This window comes from Lissotriton helveticus, chromosome 3_1 (assembly GCF_964261635.1).
Source record: "Lissotriton helveticus chromosome 3_1, aLisHel1.1, whole genome shotgun sequence".
Lineage (NCBI taxonomy): Eukaryota > Metazoa > Chordata > Amphibia > Caudata > Salamandridae > Lissotriton > Lissotriton helveticus.
This window is the reverse complement of record NC_136061.1, coordinates 2,094,141,135-2,094,167,401: the sequence shown is the minus strand read 5'-3', so window position 1 is coordinate 2,094,167,401 and position 26,267 is coordinate 2,094,141,135. Positions and strand designations below refer to the sequence as shown.

General features: G+C 48.3%; 1 protein-coding gene across 1 annotated transcript in view; it reads right to left on the bottom strand.

The window, feature by feature from the left end:
* Window positions 1-26,267, bottom strand: part of VPS33B (VPS33B late endosome and lysosome associated) — an 806,019-nt gene that overhangs the window by 323,382 nt on the left and 456,370 nt on the right. The window contains exon 17 of the mRNA XM_078683255.1: window positions 17,595-17,649. Within this exon, the coding sequence (XP_078539381.1) occupies window positions 17,595-17,649 (55 nt within the window). The remainder of the gene's footprint in view (window positions 1-17,594; window positions 17,650-26,267) is intronic.

The window sequence follows — 26,267 nt, the reverse complement described above, 5'->3', positions numbered from 1 at the left end:
TCACACTTTGTGTAGTCAAGTATCTAGTAGGCCAATACCCAGCGAAATCTCCTATCTCTTATGGCAACGTTGCTGACTGTAACTCTTAGAAACGTTTAAAGTAATATCAATTCCCCAATCATGTGAGTATTTTCCCTGCTTTATCTCTGGTTTCGTACAGCTGCTTCTGTTTTACTAGGTAGGTTGTCTTGATCTCGTGTTTGGCAACTGCTCTGTATTCTTCCTTTTTAAGCTCTGTTTTCCTTCTACCACTCTCCATTGGGGCATTAACATGGCCTCTCTCCAATCTCATCAGATATTGCTCAAGCTCAGTCATATGTCTGTGTCTCCTCCCAGTGGTGCATAATATTTGGCATCTTTGACACTATGCATGGTCCCTAGTGAGGTAAAAAAGTAATCTATTCTAGACAGCATGGCATGTGCCCCTGAACAGAAAGAGTAGCTTCTCTCAGTCCCATGCATCGCTCTCCACACATCTTCCAGACCTGAAACTTCTGAGGACCCTTCTAGTTTCCCCTTCAGACTAGAGTTAGACCGTTTTGTGCTTAATCTGTCCAAATCTGTGGCACCTCTGTCAGTAATTATCCCAACTACTGTAGTCTTCTGTACTCCTGGGGGCACGAAAGCATTAACCAGCATTATGGTTCCACCTCCCACTTGCAAGTATACCATTTCAGCTTTGTATCTGGTGAGTGGTTTTATCTCCAATCCCCTTTTGATTAATTTAAGTCAACAATGATAGTCTTTGAGTCATTTGATGGTCCATATGTCTTGGATATGTTAGATGGCTGGGATTACACTGACAGTAAGTGCTTCAATTGCATGTGTGACGTGGAATGTGCACGGGCTGAACTGTCCCAAGAAAATAAGTCAAGTTTTAGCACAACTCGACAGACACCACATCAAGATAGCTCTCCTCGGGGAGACAGATATTACTAAACAAAAAGAGATTAAGATGGGTGCGCACTGGGCGAGGTATCGCATGTTTTCTTCGTACTCATCCTACGCAAGAGGGGTGGCTATACTAGTCAAAAAAGGCACTTCCTTCACGGTGCTCAACTCAGCCATAGATGGCAACGGAAGGTATGCCGTCGTCCCTGGCAAACTTCATGGGATGCACATCACATTACTGAACACCTATGGGCCCAACATGGACAAACCAAAATTCTATAAGGAGCTGCTGCGGATACAGTGAGGGTGGCCAGAATCAGAAATAATATGGGGTGGAGACCGCAATACACATTTAGATCCCTCCAAAGATAAATCCAGCCAGCAAAGAGGGAATTCTCCTAGGGCTGCCAAATGTCATTATAGCGGGAATGGAGGAACCTGGGCTTGTGGACACGTGGAGAAAGAAGAAAGTGAACACATTAGAAGGGACTTGCATGTCGACTGCCCATGGAAGTTGGTCAAGACCACAATCCGGTCAAGCTCCACCACACATCCCAACTATGATCCCCTGTCAGTTTACTTTGAGATTTAGAGCCGAGGCGCTGCTTGACACGATCAGAGAAGCTATACAGCCATACGTTACTCTCAACATGGGGACAGTTATTTGAAGCGGCCACTTTCTGGAAGGCCTTTAAAGCCACAATCAGAGGGACTTATATCAGTACAAATTCAGTCATATTAAAGGATATTAGGGGGCGGCTCTCGAGGATGGAGGCTGCATTGAGACAGCTCAAACGAGACCAAGAAACATCTCTGAACTCGGCTACACTGGCCAAAATTAAAGAACTGGTGGGAGAATATAATGAACTGGCGGCTGATGAGGGGAAGTACCTGTCAAGAAGACATTTGGCAAGAGCGTATCATGAGGGTGGAAGACCAGGGCATAATCTTGCTGTCAGGGTTAAGATGAGGCAGGAACATCACACTATTACTCAGATCATGGACGATATGGGGGAGGATCACTGTTCACTACACGCAATCACTGCCCAGTTTCAGAAATTCTATGCTGATCTCGATACATCAAAGGGTGGGGCTGAATCAGAGGAATTTAATGAGTATTGTCGGAGAATACAGGGGTTCTGGGATGAGGTGGTATCTTGGCAGCTGATAATGACTAATACTGTATTACATTGTTGTCCAAAAGCATGCTTGCTGGGAATTATGCCTAATTTCAAAGGCGCAATTGGAAAATGTGTGTATAGTGCTATGCTTCTTGCCAAAAGGAGGGTGGCGATGACTTGGGAAAGTAGGGTGGCTCCTCAGCCTGATCAATGGGTGCAAGATCTGGTATACTGTAAAGAAAATTTGTAACTATATGCGGAGGAGTTACCACCGACATCAAGGCCAAAAGACACTTTGGAGCCACAACTGGGCTATCTGAGAACGCAAGATTTACCTTCATCATATGACTAACCTGTTTGAGCACTATTCCATGCAATTAGATCACATATTGTAACCGAAATGAACCTCAGTCTGTTGTTGTGATGTGATCAAGTAATGTTGCATCAGCAAACCATGTACGATTGGTTGTTGTTACTTGTATGTTGTCAAATAAGCCAATAATTAAAAAAATACAAAATTCTAAAATACAAAATAAAATGTGCTCTCTCATTATGTAGGATGTGCAGTTTGGCAGCATAAACAAATGTGTACTTCATGTTTAGCAGCCATAGTGTTCTCTTCATGGACATAAATGCCCCCGCTCTCTTTGCACGAGATTCGTGTAGCCTGGGAATATGTTCATGTTGCTGCCATCTATTTGCCAGGGACTGTGATTGTGGGAGATTTGTAGTATGTTGTCTCAGTCTATAAAGTTCCAAAGGTGCGCAATGATGTTACGCTGCAGCGCGTTGATCTTAGATGGGGCCCCGGGCACTCTCTGGGTACGTTCCACTGAGAAGAACATAGATGGTTTGTCTTGCAAGAGGTTTTCATTAGCAACTCCTCCAAAAGCAGTTCCATGTTTGGTCCTTCCGTTCATTTTGGAACAACAGTTAGACTTATGTTATTCCTTCGGGATCTGCCTTCCGCATCTTCCAAATGATCTGTGAGAATTTTCAAATCTTTAGCTATTGTGGCACATTTCTTTACTGTTGGTCGAGTACTGGCGATTGCTGATGCGGTCTCTGTCACAAGGTCTGCAAACTTCCTGTGATCTTCATGTAATGTCTTAACCTTTTGACTAATCTACCTGAAGCCCGCATTGCCCCTCTGAAATAATGCATGCAGCTGCTCATTATGTTACTAGGAGCAGTAAATTAGGTCATATTTCACCTATCCTACTTATGCTTCAGTTGTTCCTCATTGAAACAAGAGCCTTACACATGACAGCATGCATCACAAGGTTATACACCCAGCACTCCTTGCTACCTAACAAGATTTTCTTCTCAGTGTAAAAACATTTGCCCTAGAATCACCTGCATTTTTAAAAGTGGGCACAGTGGCTAAATTGTGTGGACGCAGGTGGACTAGGGTTTGGAATTCCCTTTCAACAGCCTTACACACTACTAAGTCCTTAGGATCGTTCAAGAAAGAATTTGAACTTCTACTTTTCCAAATATGCCTCCACTCTGGCCTTAACTAACAGCTCTCATTAGTTTTCTGACATTCAAAACTTTTTTGTCACTCTAGCCCATTCTATTGCTTCCCCTTTCAGGGACTTCGCCTCTGTTTCCTGCCTGCCCTCTCTCCTGGCCTGACGTGGAAGTTTCCAAACACACTCTCGCTTCAACTACTTACCTGGATGCTTCTTACTTCTATAATAAAATTAGATGGTTCAAAGACTGCTTCATTTACAAACTAATGTTTATAGCGCCTGCCTCTTGGAAATATATCGGTAGAAAAGGGGGTGGTGATGGACGGAGCATCTGAACAAATCAAACACTCACACCCAGTCAACATATCTGGGTTTAATCCATCACTGTTCTTTAGCCCACTCTGCCACCCCAGTTCAGACATGGCCATATTCAAATCAGTCTGACCCTGTGCCTCATGGGAACAGTCCAGCCCGAACTGCCAAGCCATGCCTTCCCTGGACCGGAAACAAGCTTCCTAGGACCGGTTTCTGGCATTACAGCCGTCTTCAGCCAGGCTTGCTTGAATCCAGTGGCAAAGTGAGCAAGGGACTCACATCTGAGCATACCCTGCCAACTTATGGCGAACAAAGCGGTACAAAAGGGGGTGGAGATGGACGGAACATCTGAACCAATCAAACACTCACACCCAGTCAACAGATCTGGGTTTGATCCATCACCGTTCTTTAGCCCACTCTGCCACCCCAGTTCAGACTTACGGCGAACCAAGGTGGTTCGCCATATGTTGGCAGGGTATGCTCCGACGTGAGTCCCTTGCTCATTTTGCCACTGGATTCAAGCAAGCCTGGCTGAAGACGGCTGGAATTCCAGAAACCGGTCCTAGGAAGCTTGTTTCCGGTCCTGGGAAGGTATGGCTTGGCAGTTCGGGCTGGACTGTTCCCATGAGGCACAGGGTCAGACTGATTTGCATATGGCCATGCCTGAACTGGGGTGGCAGAGTGGGCTAAAGAACGGTGATGGATTAAACCCAGCTCTGTTGACTGGGTGTGAGTGTTTGATTGGTTCAGATGCTCCGTCCATCACCACCCCGTTTTGTACCGCTTTGTTCGCCATAAGTTGGCAGGGTATGCTCAGACGTGAGTCCCTTGCTCACTTTGCCACTGGATTCAAGCAAGCCGGGCTGAAGACGGCTGGAATGCCAGAAACCGGTCCTCTGAAGCTTGTTTCCGGTCCAGGGAAGGCATGGCTTGGCAGTTCGGGCTGGACTGTTTCCATGAGGCACAGGGTCAGACTGATTTGCATATGGCCATGTCTGAACTGGGGTGGCAGAGTGGGCTAAAGAACGGTGATGGATTAAACCCAGATCTGTTGACTGGGTGTGAGTGTTTGATTGGTTCAGATGCTCCGTCCATCACCACCCCCTTTTGTACTGCTTTGTTCGCCATAAGTTGGCAGGGTATGCTCAGACCTGAGTCCCTTGCTCACTTTGCACTGGATTCAAGCAAGCCTAGCAGAAGACGGCTGGAATGCCAGAAACCGGTCCTAGGAAGCTTGTTTCTGGTCCAGGGAAGGCATGGCTTGGCAGTTCGGGCTGGACTGTTTCCATGAGGCACAGGGTCAGACTGATTTGCATATGGCCATGTCTGAACTGGGGTGGCAGAGTGGGCTAAAGAACGGTGATGGATTTAACCAAGATCTGTTGACTGGGTGTGAGTGTTTGATTGGTTCAGATGCTCCGTCCATCACCACCCCCTTTTGTACCGCTTTGTTCGCCATAAGTTGGCAGGGTATGCTCAGACGCGAGTCCCTTGCTCACTTTGCCACTGGATTCAAGCAAGCCTGGCTGAAGACGGCTGGAATGCCAGAAACCCGTCCTAGGAAGCTTGTTTCCGGTCCAAGGAAGGCATGGCTTGGCAGTTCGGGCTGGACTGTTCCCATGAGGCACAGGGTCAGACTGATTTGCATAAGGCCATGTCTGAACTGGGGTGGCAGAGTGGGCTAAAGAACGGTGATGGATTAAACCCAGATCTGTTGACTGGGTGTGAGTGTTTGATTGGTTCAGATGCTCCGTCCATCACCACCCCCTTTTGTACCGCTTTGTTCGCCATAAGTTGGCAGGGTATGCTCAGACGTGAGTCCCTTGCTCACTTTGCCACTGGATTCAAGCAAGCCTGGCTGAAGACAGCTGGAATGCTAGAAACCGGTCCTAGGAAGCTTGTTTCCGGTCCATGGAAGGCATGGCTTGGAAGTTCGGGCTGGACTGTTTCCATGAGGCGCAGGGCCAGACTGATTTGCATATGGCCATGTCTGAACTGGGGTGGCGGAGTGGGCTAAAGAAAGGTGATGGATTAAAACCAGATCTGTTGACTGGCTGTGAGTGTTTGATTGGTTCAGATGCTCCGTCCATCACCACCCCCTTTTGTACCGCTTTGTTCGCCATAAGTTGGCAGGGTATGCTCAGACGTGAGTCCCTTGCTCACTTTGCCACTGGATTCAAGCAAGCCGGGCTGAAGACGGCTGGAATGCCAGAAAACGGTCCTAGGAAGCTTGTTTCCGGTCCAAGGAAGGCATGGCTTGGCAGTTCGGGCTGGACTGTTCCCATGAGGCACAGGGTCAGACTGATTTGCATATGGCCATGTCTGAACTGGGGTGGCAGAGTGGGCTAAAGAACGGTGAAGGATTAAACCCAGATCTGTTGACTGGGTATGAGTGTTTGAGTGGTTCAGATGCTCCGTCCATCACCACCCCCTTTTGTACCGCTTTGCTCGTTGTAAGTTGGCAGGGTATGCTCAGACGTGAGTCCTTTGCTCACTTTGCCACTGGATTCAAGCAAGCCTGGCTGAAGACGGCTGGAATGCCAGAAACCGGTCCTAGGAAGCTTGCTTCCGGTCCAGGGAAGGCATGGCTTGGCAGTTCAGGCTGGACTGTTCCCATGAGGCACAGGGTCAGACTGATTTGCATATGGCCATGTCTGAACTGGGGTGGCAGAGTGGGCTAAAGAACGGTGATGGATTAAACCCAGATCTGTTGACTGGGTGTGAGTGTTTGATTGGTTCAGATGCTCCGTCCATCACCACCCCCTTTTGTACTGCTTTGTTCGCCATAAGTTGGCAGGGTATGCTCAGACCTGAGTCCCTTGCTCACTTTGCACTGGATTCAAGCAAGCCTAGCAGAAGACGGCTGGAATGCCAGAAACCGGTCCTAGGAAGCTTGTTTCCGGTCCAGGGAAGGCATGGCTTGGCAGTTCGGGCTGGACTGTTTCCATGAGGCACAGGGTCAGACTGATTTGCATATGGCCATGTCTGAACTGGGGTGGCAGAGTGGGCTAAAGAACGGTGATGGATTAAACCAAGATCTGTTGACTGGGTGTGAGTGTTTGATTGGTTCAGATGCTCCGTCCATCACCACCCCCTTTTGTACCGCTTTGTTCGCCATAAGTTGGCAGGGTATGCTCAGACGCGAGTCCCTTGCTCACTTTGCCACTGGATTCAAGCAAGCCTGGCTGAAGACGGCTGGAATGCCAGAAACCCGTCCTAGGAAGCTTGTTTCCGGTCCAAGGAAGGCATGGCTTGGCAGTTCGGGCTGGACTGTTCCCATGAGGCACAGGGTCAGACTGATTTGCATAAGGCCATGTCTGAACTGGGGTGGCAGAGTGGGCTAAAGAACGGTGATGGATTAAACCCAGATCTGTTGACTGGGTGTGAGTGTTTGATTGGTTCAGATGCTCCGTCCATCACCACCCCCTTTTGTACCGCTTTGTTCGCCATAAGTTGGCAGGGTATGCTCAGACGTGAGTCCCTTGCTCACTTTGCCACTGGATTCAAGCAAGCCTGGCTGAAGACAGCTGGAATGCTAGAAACCGGTCCTAGGAAGCTTGTTTCCGGTCCAGGGAAGGCATGGCTTGGAAGTTCGGGCTGGACTGTTTCCATGAGGCGCAGGGCCAGACTGATTTGCATATGGCCATGTCTGAACTGGGATGGCGGAGTGGGCTAAAGAAAGGTGATGGATTAGAACCAGATCTGTTGACTGGCTGTGAGTGTTTGATTGGTTCAGAGGCTCCGTCCATCACCACCCCCTTTTGTACCGCTTTGTTCGCCATAAGTTGGCAGGGTATGTTCAGACGTGAGTCCCTTGCTCACTTTGCCACTGGATTCAAGCAAGCCGGGCTGAAGACGGCTGGAATGCCAGAAAACGGTCCTAGGAAGCTTGTTTCCGGTCCAAGGAAGGCATGGCTTGGCAGTTCGGGCTGGACTGTTCCCATGAGGCACAGGGTCAGACTGATTTGCATATGGCCATGTCTGAACTGGGGTGGCAGAGTGGGCTAAAGAACGGTGAAGGATTAAACCCAGATTTGTTGACTGGGTATGAGTGTTTGAGTGATTCAGATGCTCCGTCCATCACCACCCCCTTTTGTACCGCTTTGCTCGTTGTAAGTTGGCAGGGTATGCTCAGACGTGAGTCCTTTGCTCACTTTGCCACTGGATTCAAGCAAGCCTGGCTGAAGACGGCTGGAATGCCAGAAACCGGTCCTAGGAAGCTTGTTTCCGGTCCAGGGAAGGCATGGCTTGGCAGTTCAGGCTGGACTGTTCCCATGAGGCACAGGGTCAGACTGATTTGCATAAGGCCATGTCTGAACTGGGGTGGCAGAGTGGGCTAAAGAACGGTGATGGATTAAACCCAGATCTGTTGACTGGGTGTGAGTGTTTGATTGGTTCAGATGCTCCGTCCCTCACCACCCCCTTTTGTACCGCTTTGTTCGCCATAAGTTGGCAGGGTATGCTCAGACGTGAGTCCCTTGCTCACTTTGCCACTGGATTCAAGCAAGCCTGGCTGACGACAGCTGGAATGCCAGAAACCGGTCCTAGGAAGCTTGTTTCCGGTCCAGGGAAGGCATGGCTTGGCAGTTCGGGCTGGACTGTTTCCATGAGGCACAGGGTCAGACTGATTTGCATATGGCCATGTCTGAACTGGGGTGGCAGAGTGGGCTAAAGAACGGTGATGGATTAAACCAAGATCTGTTGACTGGGTGTGAGTGTTTGATTGGTTCAGATGCTCCGTCCATCACCACCCCCTTTTGTACCGCTTTGTTCGCCATAAGTTGGCAGGGTATGCTCAGACGCGAGTCCCTTGCTCACTTTGCCACTGGATTCAAGCAAGCCTGGCTGAAGACGGCTGGAATGCCAGAAACCCGTCCTAGGAAGCTTGTTTCCGGTCCAAGGAAGGCATGGCTTGGCAGTTCGGGCTGGACTGTTCCCATGAGGCACAGGGTCAGACTGATTTGCATAAGGCCATGTCTGAACTGGGGTGGCAGAGTGGGCTAAAGAACGGTGATGGATTAAACCCAGATCTGTTGACTGGGTGTGAGTGTTTGATTGGTTCAGATGCTCCGTCCATCACCACCCCCTTTTGTACCGCTTTGTTCGCCATAAGTTGGCAGGGTATGCTCAGACGTGAGTCCCTTGCTCACTTTGCCACTGGATTCAAGCAAGCCTGGCTGAAGACAGCTGGAATGCTAGAAACCGGTCCTAGGAAGCTTGTTTCCGGTCCAGGGAAGGCATGGCTTGGAAGTTCGGGCTGGACTGTTTCCATGAGGCGCAGGGCCAGACTGATTTGCATATGGCCATGTCTGAACTGGGATGGCGGAGTGGGCTAAAGAAAGGTGATGGATTAGAACCAGATCTGTTGACTGGCTGTGAGTGTTTGATTGGTTCAGAGGCTCCGTCCATCACCACCCCCTTTTGTACCGCTTTGTTCGCCATAAGTTGGCAGGGTATGTTCAGACGTGAGTCCCTTGCTCACTTTGCCACTGGATTCAAGCAAGCCGGGCTGAAGACGGCTGGAATGCCAGAAAACGGTCCTAGGAAGCTTGTTTCCGGTCCAAGGAAGGCATGGCTTGGCAGTTCGGGCTGGACTGTTCCCATGAGGCACAGGGTCAGACTGATTTGCATATGGCCATGTCTGAACTGGGGTGGCAGAGTGGGCTAAAGAACGGTGAAGGATTAAACCCAGATCTGTTGACTGGGTATGAGTGTTTGAGTGATTCAGATGCTCCGTCCATCACCACCCCCTTTTGTACCGCTTTGCTCGTTGTAAGTTGGCAGGGTATGCTCAGACGTGAGTCCTTTGCTCACTTTGCCACTGGATTCAAGCAAGCCTGGCTGAAGACGGCTGGAATGCCAGAAACCGGTCCTAGGAAGCTTGTTTCCGGTCCAGGGAAGGCATGGCTTGGCAGTTCAGGCTGGACTGTTCCCATGAGGCACAGGGTCAGACTGATTTGCATAAGGCCATGTCTGAACTGGGGTGGCAGAGTGGGCTAAAGAACGGTGATGGATTAAACCCAGATCTGTTGACTGGGTGTGAGTGTTTGATTGGTTCAGATGCTCCGTCCCTCACCACCCCCTTTTGTACCGCTTTGTTCGCCATAAGTTGGCAGGGTATGCTCAGACGTGAGTCCCTTGCTCACTTTGCCACTGGATTCAAGCAAGCCTGGCTGACGACAGCTGGAATGCCAGAAACCGGTCCTAGGAAGCTTGTTTCCGGTCCAGGGAAGGCATGGCTTGGCAGTTCGGGCTGGACTGTTCCCATGAGGCACAGGGTCAGACTGATTTGCATATGGCCATGTCTGAACTGGGGTGGCAGAGTGGGCTAAAGAACGGTGAAGGATTAAACCCAGATCTGTTGACTGGGTATGAGTGTTTGAGTGGTTCAGATGCTCCGTCCATCACCACCCCCTTTTGTACCGCTTTGCTCGTTGTAAGTTGGCAGGGTATGCTCAGACGTGAGTCCTTTGCTCACTTTGCCACTGGATTCAAGCAAGCCTGGCTGAAGACGGCTGGAATGCCAGAAACCGGTCCTAGGAAGCTTGTTTCCGGTCCAGGGAAGGCATGGCTTGGCAGTTCAGGCTGGACTGTTCCCATGAGGCACAGGGTCAGACTGATTTGCATATGGCCATGCCTGAACTGGGGTGGCAGAGTGGGCCAAAGAACGATGATGGATTAAACTCAGATCTGTTGACTGGGTGTGAGTGTTTGATTGGTTCAGATGCTCCGTCCATCACCACCCCCTTTTGTACCGGTTTGTTCGCCATAAGTTGTTGGCAGGGTATGCTCAGACGTGAGACCCTTGCTCATTTTGCCACTGGATTCAAGCAAGCCTGGCTGAAGACAGCTGGAATGCCAGAAACCGGTCCTAGGAAGCTTGTTTCCGGTCCAGGGAAGGCATGGCTTGGCAGTTCGGGCTGGACTGCTCCCATGAGGCACAGGGTCAGACTGATTTGCATATGGCCATGTCTGAACTGGGGTGGCAGAGTGGGCTAAAGAACGGTGATGGATTAAACCCAGATCTGTTGACTGGGTGTGAGTGTTTGATTGGTTCAGATGCTCCGTCCATCACCACCCCCTTTTGTACCGCTTTGTTCGCCATAAGTTGGCAGGGTATGCTCAGACGTGAGTCCCTTGCTCACTTTGCCACTGGATTCAAGCAAGCCTGGATGAAGACGGCTGGAATGCCAGAAAACGGTCCTAGGAAGCTTGTTTCCGGTCCAAGGAAGGCATGGCTTGGCAGTTCGGGCTGGACTGTTCCCATGAGGCACAGGGTCAGACTGATTTGCATATGGCCATGTCTGAACTGGGGTGGCAGAGTGGGCTAAAGAACGGTGAAGGATTAAACCCAGATCTGTTGACTGGGTATGAGTGTTTGAGTGGTTCAGATGCTCCGTCCATCACCACCCCCTTTTGTACCGCTTTGCTCCTTGTAAGTTGGCAGGGTATGCTCAGACGTGAGTCCTTTGCTCACTTTGCCACTGGATTCAAGCAAGCCTGGCTGAAGACGGCTGGAATGCCAGAAACCGGTCCTAGGAAGCTTGTTTCCGGTCCAGGGAAGGCATGGCTTGGCAGTTCAGGCTGGACTGTTCCCATGAGGCACAGGGTCAGACTGATTTGCATATGGCCATGCCTGAACTGGGGTGGCAGAGTGGGCCAAAGAACGGTGATGGATTAAACCCAGATCTGTTGACTGGGTGTGAGTGTATGATTGGTTCAGATGCTCCGTCCATCACCACCACCTTTTGTACCGCTTTGTTCGCCATAAGTTGGCAGGGTATGCTCAGACGCGAGTCCCTTGCTCACTTTGCCACTGGATTCAAGCAAGCCTGGCTGAAGACGGCTGGAATGCCAGAAACCGGTCCTAGGAAGCTTGTTTCCGGTCCAAGGAAGTCATGGCTTAGCAGTTCGGGCTGGACTGTTCCCATGAGGCACAGGGTCAGACTGATTTGCATAAGGCCATGTCTGAACTGGGGTGGCAGAGTGGGCTAAAGAACGGTGATGGATTAAACCCAGATCTGTTGACTGGGTGTGAGTGTTTGATTGGTTCAGATGCTCCGTCCATCACCACCCCCTTTTGTACCGCTTTGTTCGCCATAAGTTGGCAGGGTATGCTCAGACGTGAGTCCCTTGCTCACTTTGCCACTGGATTCAAGCAAGCCTGGCTGACGACAGCTGGAATGCCAGAAACCGGTCCTAGGAAGCTTGTTTCCGGTCCAGGGAAGGCATGGCTTGGCAGTTCAGGCTGGACTGTTCCCATGAGGCACAGGGTCAGACTGATTTGCATATGGCCATGCCTGAACTGGGGTGGCAGAGTGGGCTAAAGAACGATGATGGATTAAACCCAGATCTGTTGACTGGGTGTGAGTGTTTGATTGGTTCAGATGCTCCGTCCATCACCACCCCCTTTTGTACCGGTTTGTTCGCCATAAGTTGTTGGCAGGGTATGCTCAGACGTGAGACCCTTGCTCATTTTGCCACTGGATTCAAGCAAGCCTGGCTGAAGACAGCTGGAATGCCAGAAACCGGTCCTAGGAAGCTTGTTTCTGGTCCAGGGAAGGCATGGCTTGGCAGTTCGGGCTGGACTGTTCCCATGAGGCACAGGGTCAGACTGATTTGCATATGGCCATGTCTGAACTGGGGTGGCAGAGTGGGCTAAAGAACGGTGATGGATTAAACCCAGATCTGTTGACTGGGTGTGAGTGTTTGATTGGTTCAGATGCTCCGTCCATCACCACCCCCTTTTGTACCGCTTTGTTCGCCATAAGTTGGCAGGGTATGCTCAGACGTGAGTCCCTTGCTCACATTGCCACTGGATTCAAGCAAGCCTGGATGAAGACGGCTGGAATGCCAGAAACCGGTCCTAGGAAGCTTGTTTCCGGTCCAGGGAAGGCATGGCTTGGCAGTTCAGGCTGGACTGTTCCCATGAGGCACAGGGTCAGACTGATTTGCATATGGCCATGCCTGAACTGGGGTGGCAGAGTGGGCTAAAGAACGGTGATGGATTAAACCCAGATCTGTTGACTGGGTGTGAGTGTTTGATTGGTTCAGATGCTCCGTCCATCACCACCCCCTTTTTTACCGCTTTGTTCGCCATAAGTTGGCAGGGTATGCTCAGACGTGAGTCCCTTGCTCACTTTGCCACTGGATTCAAGCAAGCCTGGCTGAAGACAGCTGGAATGCCAGAAACCGGTCCTAGGAAGCTTGTTTCCGGTCCAGGGAAGGCATGGCTTGGCAGTTCGGGCTGGACTGTTTCCATGAGGCACAGGGCCAGACTGATTTGCATATGGCCATGTCTGAACTGGGGTGGCAGAGTGGGCTAAAGAAAGGTGATGGATTAAAACCAGATCTGTTGACTGGGTGTGAGTGTTTGATTGGTTCAGATGCTCCGTCCATCACCACCCCCTTTTGTACCGCTTTGTTCGCCATAAGTTGGCAGGGTATGCTCAGACGTGAGTCTCTTGCTCACTTTGCCACTGGATACAAGCAAGCCTGGCTGAAGACGGCTGGAATGCCAGAAACCAGTCCTGGAAGCTTGTTTCCGGTCCAGGGAAGGCATGGCTTCGCAGTTCGTCCTGGACTGTTCCCAAGAGGCACAGGGTCAGACTGATTTGCATATGGCCATGCCTGAACTGGGGTGGCAGAGTGGGCTAAAGAACGGTGATGGATTAAACCCAGATCTGTTGACTGGGTGTGAGTGTTTGATTGGTTCAGATACTCCGTCCATCACCACCCCCTTTTGTACCGCTTTGTTCGCCATAAGTTGGCAGGCTATGCTCAGACGTGAGTCCCTTGCTCACTTTGCCACTGGATTCAAGCAAGCCTGGCTGAAGACAGCTGGAATGCCAGAAACCGGTCCTAGGAAGCTTGTTTCCGGTCCAAGAAAGGCATGGCTTGACAGTTCGGGCTGGACTGTTCCCATGAGGCACAGGGTCAGACTGATTTGCATATGGCCATGTCTGGGCTGGGGTGGCAGATTGGGCTAAAGAACGGTGAAGGATTAAACCCAGATCTGTTGACTGGGTGAGAGTGTTTGATTGGTTCAGATGCTCCGTCCATCACCACCCCCTTTTGTACCGCTTTGCTCGCCATAAGTAGGCAGGGTATGCTCAGACGTGAGTCCTTTGCTCACTTTGCCACTGGATTCAAGCAAGCCTGACTGAAGACGGCTGGAATGCCAGAAACCGGTCCTAGGAAGCTTGTTTCCGGTCCAGGGAAGGCATGGCTTCGCAGTTCGTCCTGGACTGTTCCCATGAGGCACAGGGTCAGACTGATTTGCATATGGCCATGCCTGAACTGGGGTGGCAGAGTGGGCTAAAGAACGGTGATGGATTAAACCCAGATCTGTTGACTGGGTGTGAGTGTTTGATTGGTTCAGATGCTCTGTCCATCACCACCCCCTTTTGTACCGCTTTGCTCGCCATAAGTTGGCAGGGAATGCTCAGACGTGAGTCCCTTGCTCACTTTGCCACTGGATTCAAGCAAGCCTGGCTGAAGACGGCTGGAATGCCAGAAACCGGTCCTAGGAAGCTTGCTTCCGGTCCAGGAAGGGCATGGCTTGGCAGTTCAGGCTGGACTGTTCCCATGAGGCACAGGGTCAGACTGATTTGCATATGGCCATGTCTGAACTGGGGTGGCAGAGTGGGCTAGAGAACGGTGATGGATTAAACCCAGATCTGTTGACTGGGTGTGAGTGTTTGATTGGTTCAGATGCTCCGTCCATCACCACTCCCTTTTGTACCGCTTTGTTCGCCATAAGTTGGCAGGGTATGCTCAGACGTGAGTCCCTTGCTCACTTTGCCACTGGATTCAAGCAAGCCTGGCTGAAGACGGCTGGAATGCCAGAAACCGGTCCTAGGAAGCTTGTTACCGGTCCAGGGAAGGCATGGCTTGGCAGTTCGGGCTGGACTGTTCCCATGAGGCACAGGGTCAGACTGATTTGCATATGGCCATGTCGGAACTGGGGTGACAGAGTGGGCTAAAGAACGGTGATGGATTAAACCCAGATCTGTTGACTTGGTGTGAGTGTTTGATTGGTTCAGATGCTCCGGCCATCACCACCCCCTTTTGCACCGCTTTGTTCGCCATAAGTTGGCAGGGTATGCTCAGACCTGAGTCCCTTGCTCACTTTGCACTGGATTCAAGCAAGCCTGGCTGAAGATGGCTGGAATGCCAGAAACCGGTCCTAGGAAGCTTGTTTCCGGTCTAGGAAAGGCATGGCTTGCCAGTTTGGGCTGGACTGTTCCCATGAGGCACAGGGTCAGACTGATTTGCATATGGCCATGTCTGAACTGGGGTGGCAGAGTGGGCTAATGAACGGTGATGGATTAAACCCAGATCTGTTGACTGGGTGTGAGTGTTTGATTGGTTCAGATGCTCCGTCCATCACCACCCCCTTTTGTACAGTCTTGGAAATATATATTCACTGATAAACATGACTTCTCTTACTTAATGCATTTTTATTTTGCTAGTAAAATACACTGCTTTGTACAAATCTATGATTTATCTATGGCTGCTTCGTACTGTGGCTAGTATGTGCATTTTTGTAAAGTATTGTAATACCCTGGTGCTATATTTACATTTGAAGGTTACTAGCTCCTGATGCCTGGAAAATTAGATGCTCCTTGTATTATTTCTACTCCCCTGTTCAATCTGTATTTTGGTATGGTTTTGTTTTAATGTGTGCTGTATCTTTTGATGTTATGAACTATTACCTTTAACTATTTAAATTCAGTTTTTTTCTATTGTAAAGAGCTCTAATAGCCTCAGGCTATATTCATGCTACATAAAATGTCATCATAAATAGAGGTTTGGCCTCATTCTCCGCTATCTTGCTCTCCATACCCTCTCTACTTTATGCTCGTTCCCTCCCTCAATCCCCCTTCTAGATGTCCTTTCTCCTCTTAACTCGCCCCACTTATCTCCCCTTTTCATCCCTTTAGAACCATGTCACCTCATGTTTCAACCATCTCTCCCGTATCCTCAGACAGTGGGTCTGGGGACCTTTTCCTCTTTCTTTAAGCCCCCATCAATCCCACCTTTCTTATCGACCTTTCTTCCGTTTAAACCTTTGCACACCAGTATTTGATTTCTAGACCCTTATTAAACACCTGAACACAAGTATCATTCAAGAAAAAGGGCAGTGACTTCAAAAGCATTAAACAATTGTGCTTGGAGAGCTAGAAATATATCTCTGCAATCTTCAATAGTTGTCTTTAGTTGGTTAATCTTAAGCAGCATGTCAGTAATGGAGTGTAGGGAAGTAAATGGTTGATGAAGTTGAACCTAAGCTATCAGCTATGTAGTGCTGTACCTCAAACATGCTGTGTGTGAGGTATGACACCTTAAACCAGGGATATGTTTGGACTGGAAACAAATATAAAGCAAGGAGAATGGGAGGGACATTATCTCATCTGACAACCTGCATTACATGCTGGACTAAAATATTACACACATTCACCAATTGCCAGAGGCTAGTACCATAACCGAGAACAGATGAACTAACTGTAAGAAAAGAGAAGTATCTTCACAACTTTCAGACTGGTAAATAAAGCTATTAATTGACTTCCAAATTACCTGTGGGCTCAACACAGGATCAGGATCTGTATCATAAGTCCTATCCCTCTCACAGAGTTCTGATCTGTAACATGCATGGATGAGCCCTAGGCAAATCCATTCAGGATACCAATCCAATAACTAAAATCCGTGTTTAAAATTGTATGCAAGTTGACCATATAGAGCAAAGTTGAAACACAGCCAAACTATGTGAATGAATAATATTAACCAAAGGGAAACATTCATATTATTAAGGAAAACAGGAGACAAGGACTATAGAATAAACTACAATATATGAACTAGAACTAGACTGGAAAACGTCTCCTGCATTGGGATAGGCCAACCACCATACTGGCGTACGAACTTCCCCTACTTATGGATGTGATACCGCACATGTTATGGTTTAAGAAAAAAAAAAAAAAAGAAAAAACAAGACTAATTGATTTGCTAATGTTTAATATGTACACTGTCCTCATGTCTATACGGCGTCTATATCGAAATATCTATGCCATGTATGATGTGCATTTGAATATCCGGATGTTTTATACCAATAGCGGCCGGCCTCAGGGTTGTTGGCGTGACGCTGTGTATCCTTGACAGTACTTAATAAACGTCTTGCAAAAAAAAAAAAAAGAACTAGACTGGAAAACATGTGTCCTTTGTTATAATTATATATGATGGCAACTTCTCTATTAATACGTTCAATATGTTGCAGCATTGCCTGATAGTCAATGTTGTTACAAAAATCATTACAATGGCACCATCAACATCTGTCCTCTACAGCTGAGAAGAAGGGAATTTAGGCCATTTATGTAGGGTTATGTCTGCCTGAAAGAAGTCGAAAGAAGTGCAGAAATTACACTGCAATACAATGAAGAATTATTTGAAATAATGAGCCAAACTTTCAGAGGGAGTCATTTTCTATATAGGGAAGTACAGCAAACAGAAATACAAATTGAAAAGAGTGCTTACAGAGGTAACTGCATCCTCTCTGTAGACATTTGTGTGGTTTAATGGTGAAGCACACATTAAACAGTATGAAGGGCAAGAAAATGGAACCTAACTGCATAAGCTAAGTCAGAAACAGGATCACTAATGAAGGCGAAATTGACAGGACCGGGAGCAATGACTTGGGAGCCTCTCATAAAGACCACGAAATACCATGATAATGACGCTAATTCTAGAATACGAAATCTTATGTTGAGGAGGCATGGATAGAAAAAGACAGGCTTACCATTTTCTGTGATGGATAGGAGGCACATCAAACGCAAACTTTCAACTGGAGACACCTGAGATGTGACAGGGAACAGTTAGAATTTGATATACTGTAGCTGGCACATGTCTAGCTATACATGCATCATAGTCTAGCCCAGAAATCAACAACTCAAGTTAAGCAGGCTTTAAACTATGTAAATCCAAGAAAATAACCTTTTTTTTTTAATAAACTTTATTTTTGAGATTTTCAACATGAAGCAATACAGCGGTTGGCAATGTGGCACAGATGAGCAATAACCTGATTCGTACAGCTGCATACAATTATCAGCAAGGCAGGAGCATTAGAAAGCGGAGAAAAACATCAGTATAAGTACATTGCATGTCAGGCAAGAGTAATGGCTCAGATTCAGCTTACATCAAAGAGGTAACATAGTCCAGTGAATTACAAGGAGGTAGAGAAGGGCGGTTTATGTTCTCTGCACGCTAGGCAACAGACATCGGTGAGAGGCATGCCAGATAGGTACACATGCAGTAATATATGCAGTAGTTGGATACAATTATAGTGTATGTACAAGTAATACCACTTAGCAAGTCAGGCAGATTTCGTATCTGCATTCCCATCATTGCAAGCCCTGTCTCCACCCGATCCCTCAACCTCAACTGCTTGGGCTAGTGTGTAAGTGATAAGAGGACCCCATATTTCTCTAGGTCTGCTGGAAAGTGGGAGCGTCTCTGCAAAAATCATGTATTGGTCTTGACAATGGGTCATGTCAGCAAGCCAGTCCTTGAATTTCGGCGCCCTGCCACGGCCCCATCTGCATGCAACGTGTCGTTTGGCAAGAAGCAGAGCGACATCCAGGAATTTCCTGTAAGTCTTGGGAATATGTGGTGTGTATCCTAGTAGCATCAACAACGGATCCGGGTGTAGAGAAGTACCAACCATAGCTTCAAGGGCGGTATGTACCTGTTGCCAAAAGCCCTGAATGGGGGGGCATTCCCAGGCCAAGTGAAGGAATCCGACACGGTCTGCATGACAACGCTCACATCTATCGTCACTGGACAAATGAAACCTGTGCTTTTTGACAGGTGTATAGTACAACCGGTGCAAGAATTTGTAGTGGATCATCTTGTGCCTACTGCTGGCAGATATCCTGGCCGTAAGGTTAAAGCAATAGAGCCATTGTTCATCAGTGATCTCTGCTGTTAGATCGGAAGACCAGTGTGCCCTGGCCGGGCTTTCCGGACTCAGGCCAGATGCCCTAACATGGCGGTACATGCCTGACACTAAGTGGGAACCATCCTGGGAACATAGCAGAAAGTGTAAAGGAGGGAGGACCTCAGGTTCATCAGGGAATCCAGGCAGGATGTCCCTCATTCCCTGGCGGAGTCGTATGTAGTAAAACGAGTCTAGGGGAGTAGGGGTGTGAGACTTAAAAAACAAATCTGCAGGTCGGAACTGACCATTGGAAAAGAGGTCGCCCCAACAAGTGATTCCTATGTGCCGGCAGAGCAGCTGAAAGCCGCGTTCCTGCAGGAGTTCGAGTCGGGGGTGGTTTGTCAGTGGCAGCCTAGGTGAGTATGGTAGGGAGCATCCTAACTTCTTGGCTAGGCGACTCCAAGCATCAATAGTGCATGTAACAGTAGTGTACGGGGTATCTATGGTTGCCGCTGGGCAGTGTAGAAGCCCATTGAGAGGTAGAGGGTGCGCTATCCAGTCTTCGACTGCCAATTGAGGCATGCAGGGAGTGGGGAGCATCCAGTGATAGGCGTTATGCGCCTGTGCACATAGATAATAAGCTTCGAAATCAGGTACGTCAAAACCCCCCTTATCATATGGCAGGATTAGTGTAGACCACCGTAACCGTGGATGTTTACCCCCCCAGAATAAACGACATAATTCCGTCTTTAATGTCTTAAAAAAATACGCACTCGGATAGTAGGGGATATTAAGAAATAGGTACAGGAAGCGGGGTAATACCACCATTTTGATAAGCGAGGCTCTCCCTGCCATAGAATGCATTGTGGAGAAGCGTGGCTCAGTGGTTAGAGGCGGCAGACCCGGAAGCTGAGATCGACCGTGGACCAGGGTTCGATTCCCCGCCTCGGCGGGTCTCGGGCTCAAAATTCCACGGACTCGACAATTCTCGCTCCGGTGCCTACTCGAATCACGGGGTCACACTCTGCAACTCTGGGCAATAGCTTGCTTAATCTCCACTACGGCCCCTCGCGGCGGGATGCCTGGCTTTCACCTTGTGGACACCCTGCCGGGGTTTCTCACAGGGGAATACCAGGACGGGTTCCCTAAGCAAGCGCCAGGATGCCCTTTGGGTGACAGGTTTGCGCTATATAAGTACACCTACATTTACATTTACATAGACAGAGGGAGGGAGACCCAGCGATCGACCGAGGCAGTCAGTTTTGTGATTGCTACGCCGTAGTTAAGACGTAACGTCTCATCTTTATCGCGAGAAATTTGAATACCGAGGTAGCGCAGGTCCGAATGACACCACTCCAAAGGAAAGTCGAGCGGGAAGTCAGATACCGCATCCGTAAGGGGGGAAATTTGAGACTTGGCCCAGTTGACATGGACTCCAGAGACTCTACCAAATACGACGAACTCCCTCAGCAGGGGATTTAAGTTATTCAGCGGATCCTTGACAAATAGCGTCATATCGTCCGCATATAGGGACACATCTATCTGATGCTGAAAACAGCGAACCGCACTCTCACAGTGCAGCTGTCGCAGCCTACAGGCTAGTGGCTCAACGGCTATCACAAAAAGGAGGGGGGATAAGGGGCAGCCCTGACGGGTACCCCTCGTGATGGCAATGGAGGGAGAGAGGTGCCCATTAATCAAAATCTTCGCTGACGGGCGCGTATACAACAATTTAACCCAGGAAATAAACATTTTAGGAAACCCCATGCGTTCCAAGACAGCGAATAAGTACGGCCATTCGACGGAATCGAACGCCTTGGTGGCATCCAGAAAAACCGCTGCGACAGGGAGATCGGGGTGCAACGTGCGAATCAAGGAGAAAAGTGTACGAAGATTATGGGAGGTAGATCGACCGGGGACGAACCCGGACTGATCAGGTAACACAATACGGGTCATCAAAAGTGACAATCTGGTGGCCAGGACCTTCGCCAGTATTTTAACATCGCAGTTTAAGAGCGAAAGAGGACGGTATGAGTCACGGGCAGTGGGGCTCTTGCCAGGCTTCAGGAGAGATGTAATCACAACCTCACGCATGGAAAGGGGAAGGATCCCGTCAGCCAAGGATTCCTCAAAGATTTCTCGAAGGACAGGAGCCATGATGTCTATGTACGCCTTGTAGAACTCAGCCGGGAGTCCATCCAGGCCGGGCGCTTTGCCATTTTGAAGAGACATAATGGCATCTCTGATTTCGTCTAGATCAAAGGGAGCAGCAAGAAAGGCCCTATCGGGGTCACTAAGCCAGCATAGAGCCACGTCGCCAAGGAAGTTATCGTACGACACATCTGCGGTAGTAGCTGTGGTGTAAAGCGCGTGGTAGTGAGTCATAAAAGCAGTCAAAATGTCGCCTGTGTCTCTAACCGTATGCCCTAGGTCAGTGTTTCCCAAACTGGGGTCCACGGACCCCCAGGGGTCCGTGACACATTCCCTGGGGGTCCGTAGGCAACAGTTTTTAAAGCACAGAAAAGTTTCTTGTATACTTAGCTTTCCAGCAACAATAAAAGTGTCAAGATCATGCCAGTGATTAATGCACCTGCTGGAGCGTGAGGAGAGTTTTGTTCAGTGGCAGCTTTGACTTAACTAATGTAGCACAGAGGGTTAATGTGCCTACTGCAAAGAACGTGTAACATGCATTTTAAAAAGCAGTATTTTATGTGCATAGGTTTGTGGTTACTGCTTTTGTCACAGAGATTCTTTTGTTACTGTGCACTTCACAAGTGACAATTGTAATGTAGCAGAGGGACCTATAAACTGTCATCAAAGAGCTGCTTGGAAACTGCATGGTACCAGATAGTAACTTATGTTTTTCCCCAGTTATTAATTATCCTGATGCTGCTAAAAAGATTTATTTGGGTGGAAATACATTTTTTATGTTAACGTCAGTGCTAGCCACTGTGTTATGTTCTGAATCCGGAGTTTGTGCTTTTCCAGACAAGGCACTCTTTAAACATTTTATATACACACTGATTTACATATATGTGTGTGATGTAAAGTGCTCTGGCATCCTACAATGGTATGAGAGATGCTATAAAACAAATGAAATACATGTGACAGAGGGGCTATTACTTCAATATAAAATACAAAGGGCCAGATGTATGATCCGTTTTTAAATGTGCGAACGGGTTTGCAAACCCGTTTGCGCATGCAAAAACCTATTGGGCCATGTACATTGCCTATTTCGCGAGTCGCAATTTGTTTGCGACTCGCTAAATACGTTTTGCAGCTTGCTATTTGGAAGGGGCATTTCCTTCCAAATAGTGAGTCTCAAAACCTTGTACAAATGTTTTGAAACATTCGCAATTACCACCTACTTCAAGTAGATGGTAATGCATTTGCAAATGGGAAGGGGTCCTCAGGGTACCCCTTCCCCTTTGCAGATGCATGCAAAATTATTTTTTAAGGGCAGGCAGTGGTCCCAGGGACCTCCGCCTGCCCTTAGAAAATGAAACGAAAATGTTTCATTTTCTTTTTCTTTAAATGCATGGTAAACGGGCTGCATCTTCTTTTTAAAACTGCTTTATTTAAAAGCAGTCCCAGACATGGTGGCCTGCAGAGCCCAGCAGGCCACCATACCTGGGAGGGCTGGCATTCCCAATTGTGGTTCCTTGAATTCTGAACCTGTGTTTTAAATATCATGATTCTGTTATGAATTTGGTAACAGCAGACCGTAAACAGTGAGTTCAGCAAGTGCAAGTGTTTTCGTCATGTTACACCAATGGATTCACTGTGTATTTGAAGGTTTTGTTCTGAACCCTCGGGTTCCATCTTTGTGCATAGCAGCCATTTTGTGGATTGCCCTTATAGTAGGCCCTCACGGTGGCAGAACAAGTATTTAAGGACATAACCTTAGCATGGGTTTGTGCTGACTCCTGCATGACCTGGCGAAAGCTGACCCTGTTGCTTGAGGCTAACCTTGCCAAGCCAGTTCCTGCCCTTTAGCTGATCAAGATTATAGATCAGAGCGCAGGACATTGTAAAGATTTACTACACACAAACGTGCCTATCTTACTTCCATCTGTTCCTGTTCCTGCCTCCACAAGCTATTTATGACATGGGCTGTGATCTTACTGTTTTGGGTTTATCCGGCCTTGTCAGCTACAGAATGTACGCATTATGTGGACATTGTTTATGGCCTGGACTTATCTTGAAAGTGGGTTTGTCATCATACAGTGCTTTGTGTGCACGTCCTGGGAGTGACCAACAATAATGTACTTCAAAGAGAAAATGTGTGCCTAGGGCATAATAAATGGTATAAAAGGTCTGTGCTGAGACCATTCAGCATAATTTCAAAAAGGGGGTGGTGATGGACAGAGTATCTGAGTTAATCAGAACACTCCTACCCAGTCAACAGATCAGGGCTTGATCCATCACCGTTTTTTAGCTCACTGCACCATCCCAGTTCAGAACCTGGCTATATGCAAATTAGTCTGTCCCTGGCCCAGTGCATCATGGGAACAGAGCAGACCAAACTACCAAGCCAATTCTTCACTGGAAAGGAAACAAGCTTCCGGGGACCGGTTTCTGGCATTACAGCCGTCTTCGGCCCGGCTTGCTTGAATCCTGATGGTGCAATGAGCAAAGGACTCATGTCTGAGCATACCCTTCCACACTCATGGTGGCCAAAATGATTTCAAAAAGGGGGTGGTGATGGACAGAGTATCTGAGTTAATCAGAACACTCCTACCCAGTCAACAGATCAGGGCTTGATCCATCACCGTTTTTTAGCTCACTGCACCATCCCAGTTCAGAACCTGGCTATATGCAAATTAGTCTGTCCCTGGCCCAGTGCATCATGGGAACAGAGCAGACCAAACTACCAAGCCAATTCTTCACTGGAAAGGAAACAAGCTTCCGGGGACCGGTTTCTGGCATTACAGCCGTCTTCGGCCCGGCTTGCTTGAATCCTGATGGTGCAATGAGCATGGGACTCATGTCTGAGCATACCCTTCTATATCATGATTCTGTTATGAATTTGGTAACAGCAGACCGTAAACAGTGAGTTCAGCAAGTGCAAGTGTTTTCGTCATGTTACACCAATGGATTCACTGTGTATTTGAAGGTTTTGTTCTGAACCCTCGGGTTCCATCTTTGTGCATAGCAGCCATTTTGTGGATTGCCCTTACAGTAGGCCCTCACTGTGGCAGAACAAGTATTTAAGGACATAACCTTAGCATGGGTTTGTGCTGACTCCTGCATGACCTGGCGAAAGCTGACCCTGTTGCTTGAGGCTAACCTTGCCAAGCCAGTTCCTGCCCTTTAGCTGATCAAGATTATAGATCAGAGCACAGGACATTGTAAAGATTTACTACACACAATCCTATCTTACTTCCATCTGTTCCTGTTCCTGCCTTCACGAGCTATTTATGACATGGGCTGTGATCTTACTGTTTTGGGTTTATCCGGCCTTGTCAGCTAGAGAATGTACGCATTATGTGGACATTGTTTATGGCCTGGACTTATCTTGAAAGTGGGTTTGTCATCATACAGTGCTTTGTGTGCACGTCCTGGGAGTGACCAACAATAATGTACTTCAAAGAGAAAATGTGTGCCTAGGGCATAATAAATGGTATAAAAGGTCTGTGCTGAGACCATTCAGCAGGCTGCCTCATTCAGTTGCTTTAGGGGTGACTGGGCGATGTAGCCTCACAATTAATTGTAATAAAGATGTCTTTTCATATTTCAGATTCTCTGTTGATTTCTTTGCTGCTTTTGAATGGACTACTTATTGGTAAGACCCCTGAGAAGGAGTTTGAGGATTTCTAGTACATCACAATGGGCTCGCAAATTGCGAGAGGCTCATAAATATTAATGAACCTCGCAATTTGCGGCCCATTGGGAATCGCAAACAGTGTTAAACACACTGTTGTACATTTCATTTAGCGACTCGCAATTTGCCACTCGCAATGTGTCGCCAAATGCGACGAGCTAAATGAAATGGTGGTACATCTGGCCCCAAAATCCTTAGTACTTTGAGTATTTGTTTTGTATGCATACATGTGTATTTTTTCGAATTACTGTTTTAATATTTTTAATTTAACTCATACAAATTTCTTGGGGGTCCCCGGCTTCCAGTGGTGACTCAATTGGGGTCCTCAGGAGTCAAAAGTTTGGGAACCACTGCCCTAGGTCGTCCACGATTTCCAGTATTGTGTTCTGTGAGTGTGGTGTACGTGTCAACACAGCAAGAGCCTTGCCAGGTCTGTCCCCTTCACAGTATCTCCTAGCCTGCCAATATTTCCCCCTAAACTTGAATTCTCTGGCCGCTTCTTCCTCATAGCGCGATAATTTAGCCCTAAACTCCGCGTGTATGTCAGGTGTACCGCCCACTACCATTCGGGTTTCTAATTCTTTCAGCTCATCATCCAGTGTATTGAATGTGCGCTGTATGTCGCGAAGCACTCCGAAGCTTTTCGACATACAGTAGCCCCTGACCGTAACTTTGAACGCCTCCCAGATGTGTTCAACCGAGTCAACAGACCCCTTGTTACGAGGGAAGAAAGCTGTAATCTCCTCGCCAAGCTCGGTTCGGAACACCATGTCCAACAGGGCCGCAGGCCGTAGTCGCCAGTGTGGTCGGGGATTGTCCCAGCCAGGAACCCGTAGTTGCAATAAGATCGGGCAATGGTCAGAGTATGTTCTAGGCAAATGCACTACCCTGGACACCCCAGCACCAATCTCTGTAGTCATGAAAAAATAATCTAATCTCGCCCATGTGCCTGTTAATGAGGTAAAGTCTGTGGCTTCTTTCCGGGAAGGGTTTAGAGATCGCCAGCTGTCAATTAAGTCGCCCTCCGAGAGCACACCCAGTAATGCTTCTCTGGATCTGGGCTTGTAATGTGTCACTCCATCCGCTCTGTCCAGGGGAGGTGCCAGCGCCAAGTTAAAATCGCCTCCCCAAATGACGTGTCTGGAGCCGACATCCAGAATCTTGCCCCATAATGTGGTGAAAAAAACTGGCATATCTACATTAGGGGCATAACAGTTCACTAATGTAATGGTATCCCGGCCCACATCATAGCAAAGCGGCCTTCCACATCTGACAATTCGCCATATAACTGGAAAGGGACTGTACGCCCAATTAGGATGGTCACCCCCTGCGCGTAAGTGGAGTAGGATGAGAAGACTCGGGCACTTGCCCATTTACTAGCGAATGTGGTGCGTGTTTGCGGTGACAGGGGTGTTTCCTGCAACATAGCAATCTGAACTTTATGACGTTCCAAATATGCAATCACATTTCGACATTTTTTTGCATCGTTAAGGCCCCTGACATTCCAAGACATGCAAATCAGTTGTGTTTTAAAGTTCGTTCCCGCCATTAACTAATAAGCCAAACAAAGGTATAACATGCCACAATAGTGTTTGCAATATCGTATCCGCTCAGTTGCGCAACCGGACCACATATGCCAAACGACAGGGCCCATCCCCGTGGAACAAAAAAACCCCGCTGTAACTACCCTCCTCCCTCCACCCACTACCGCA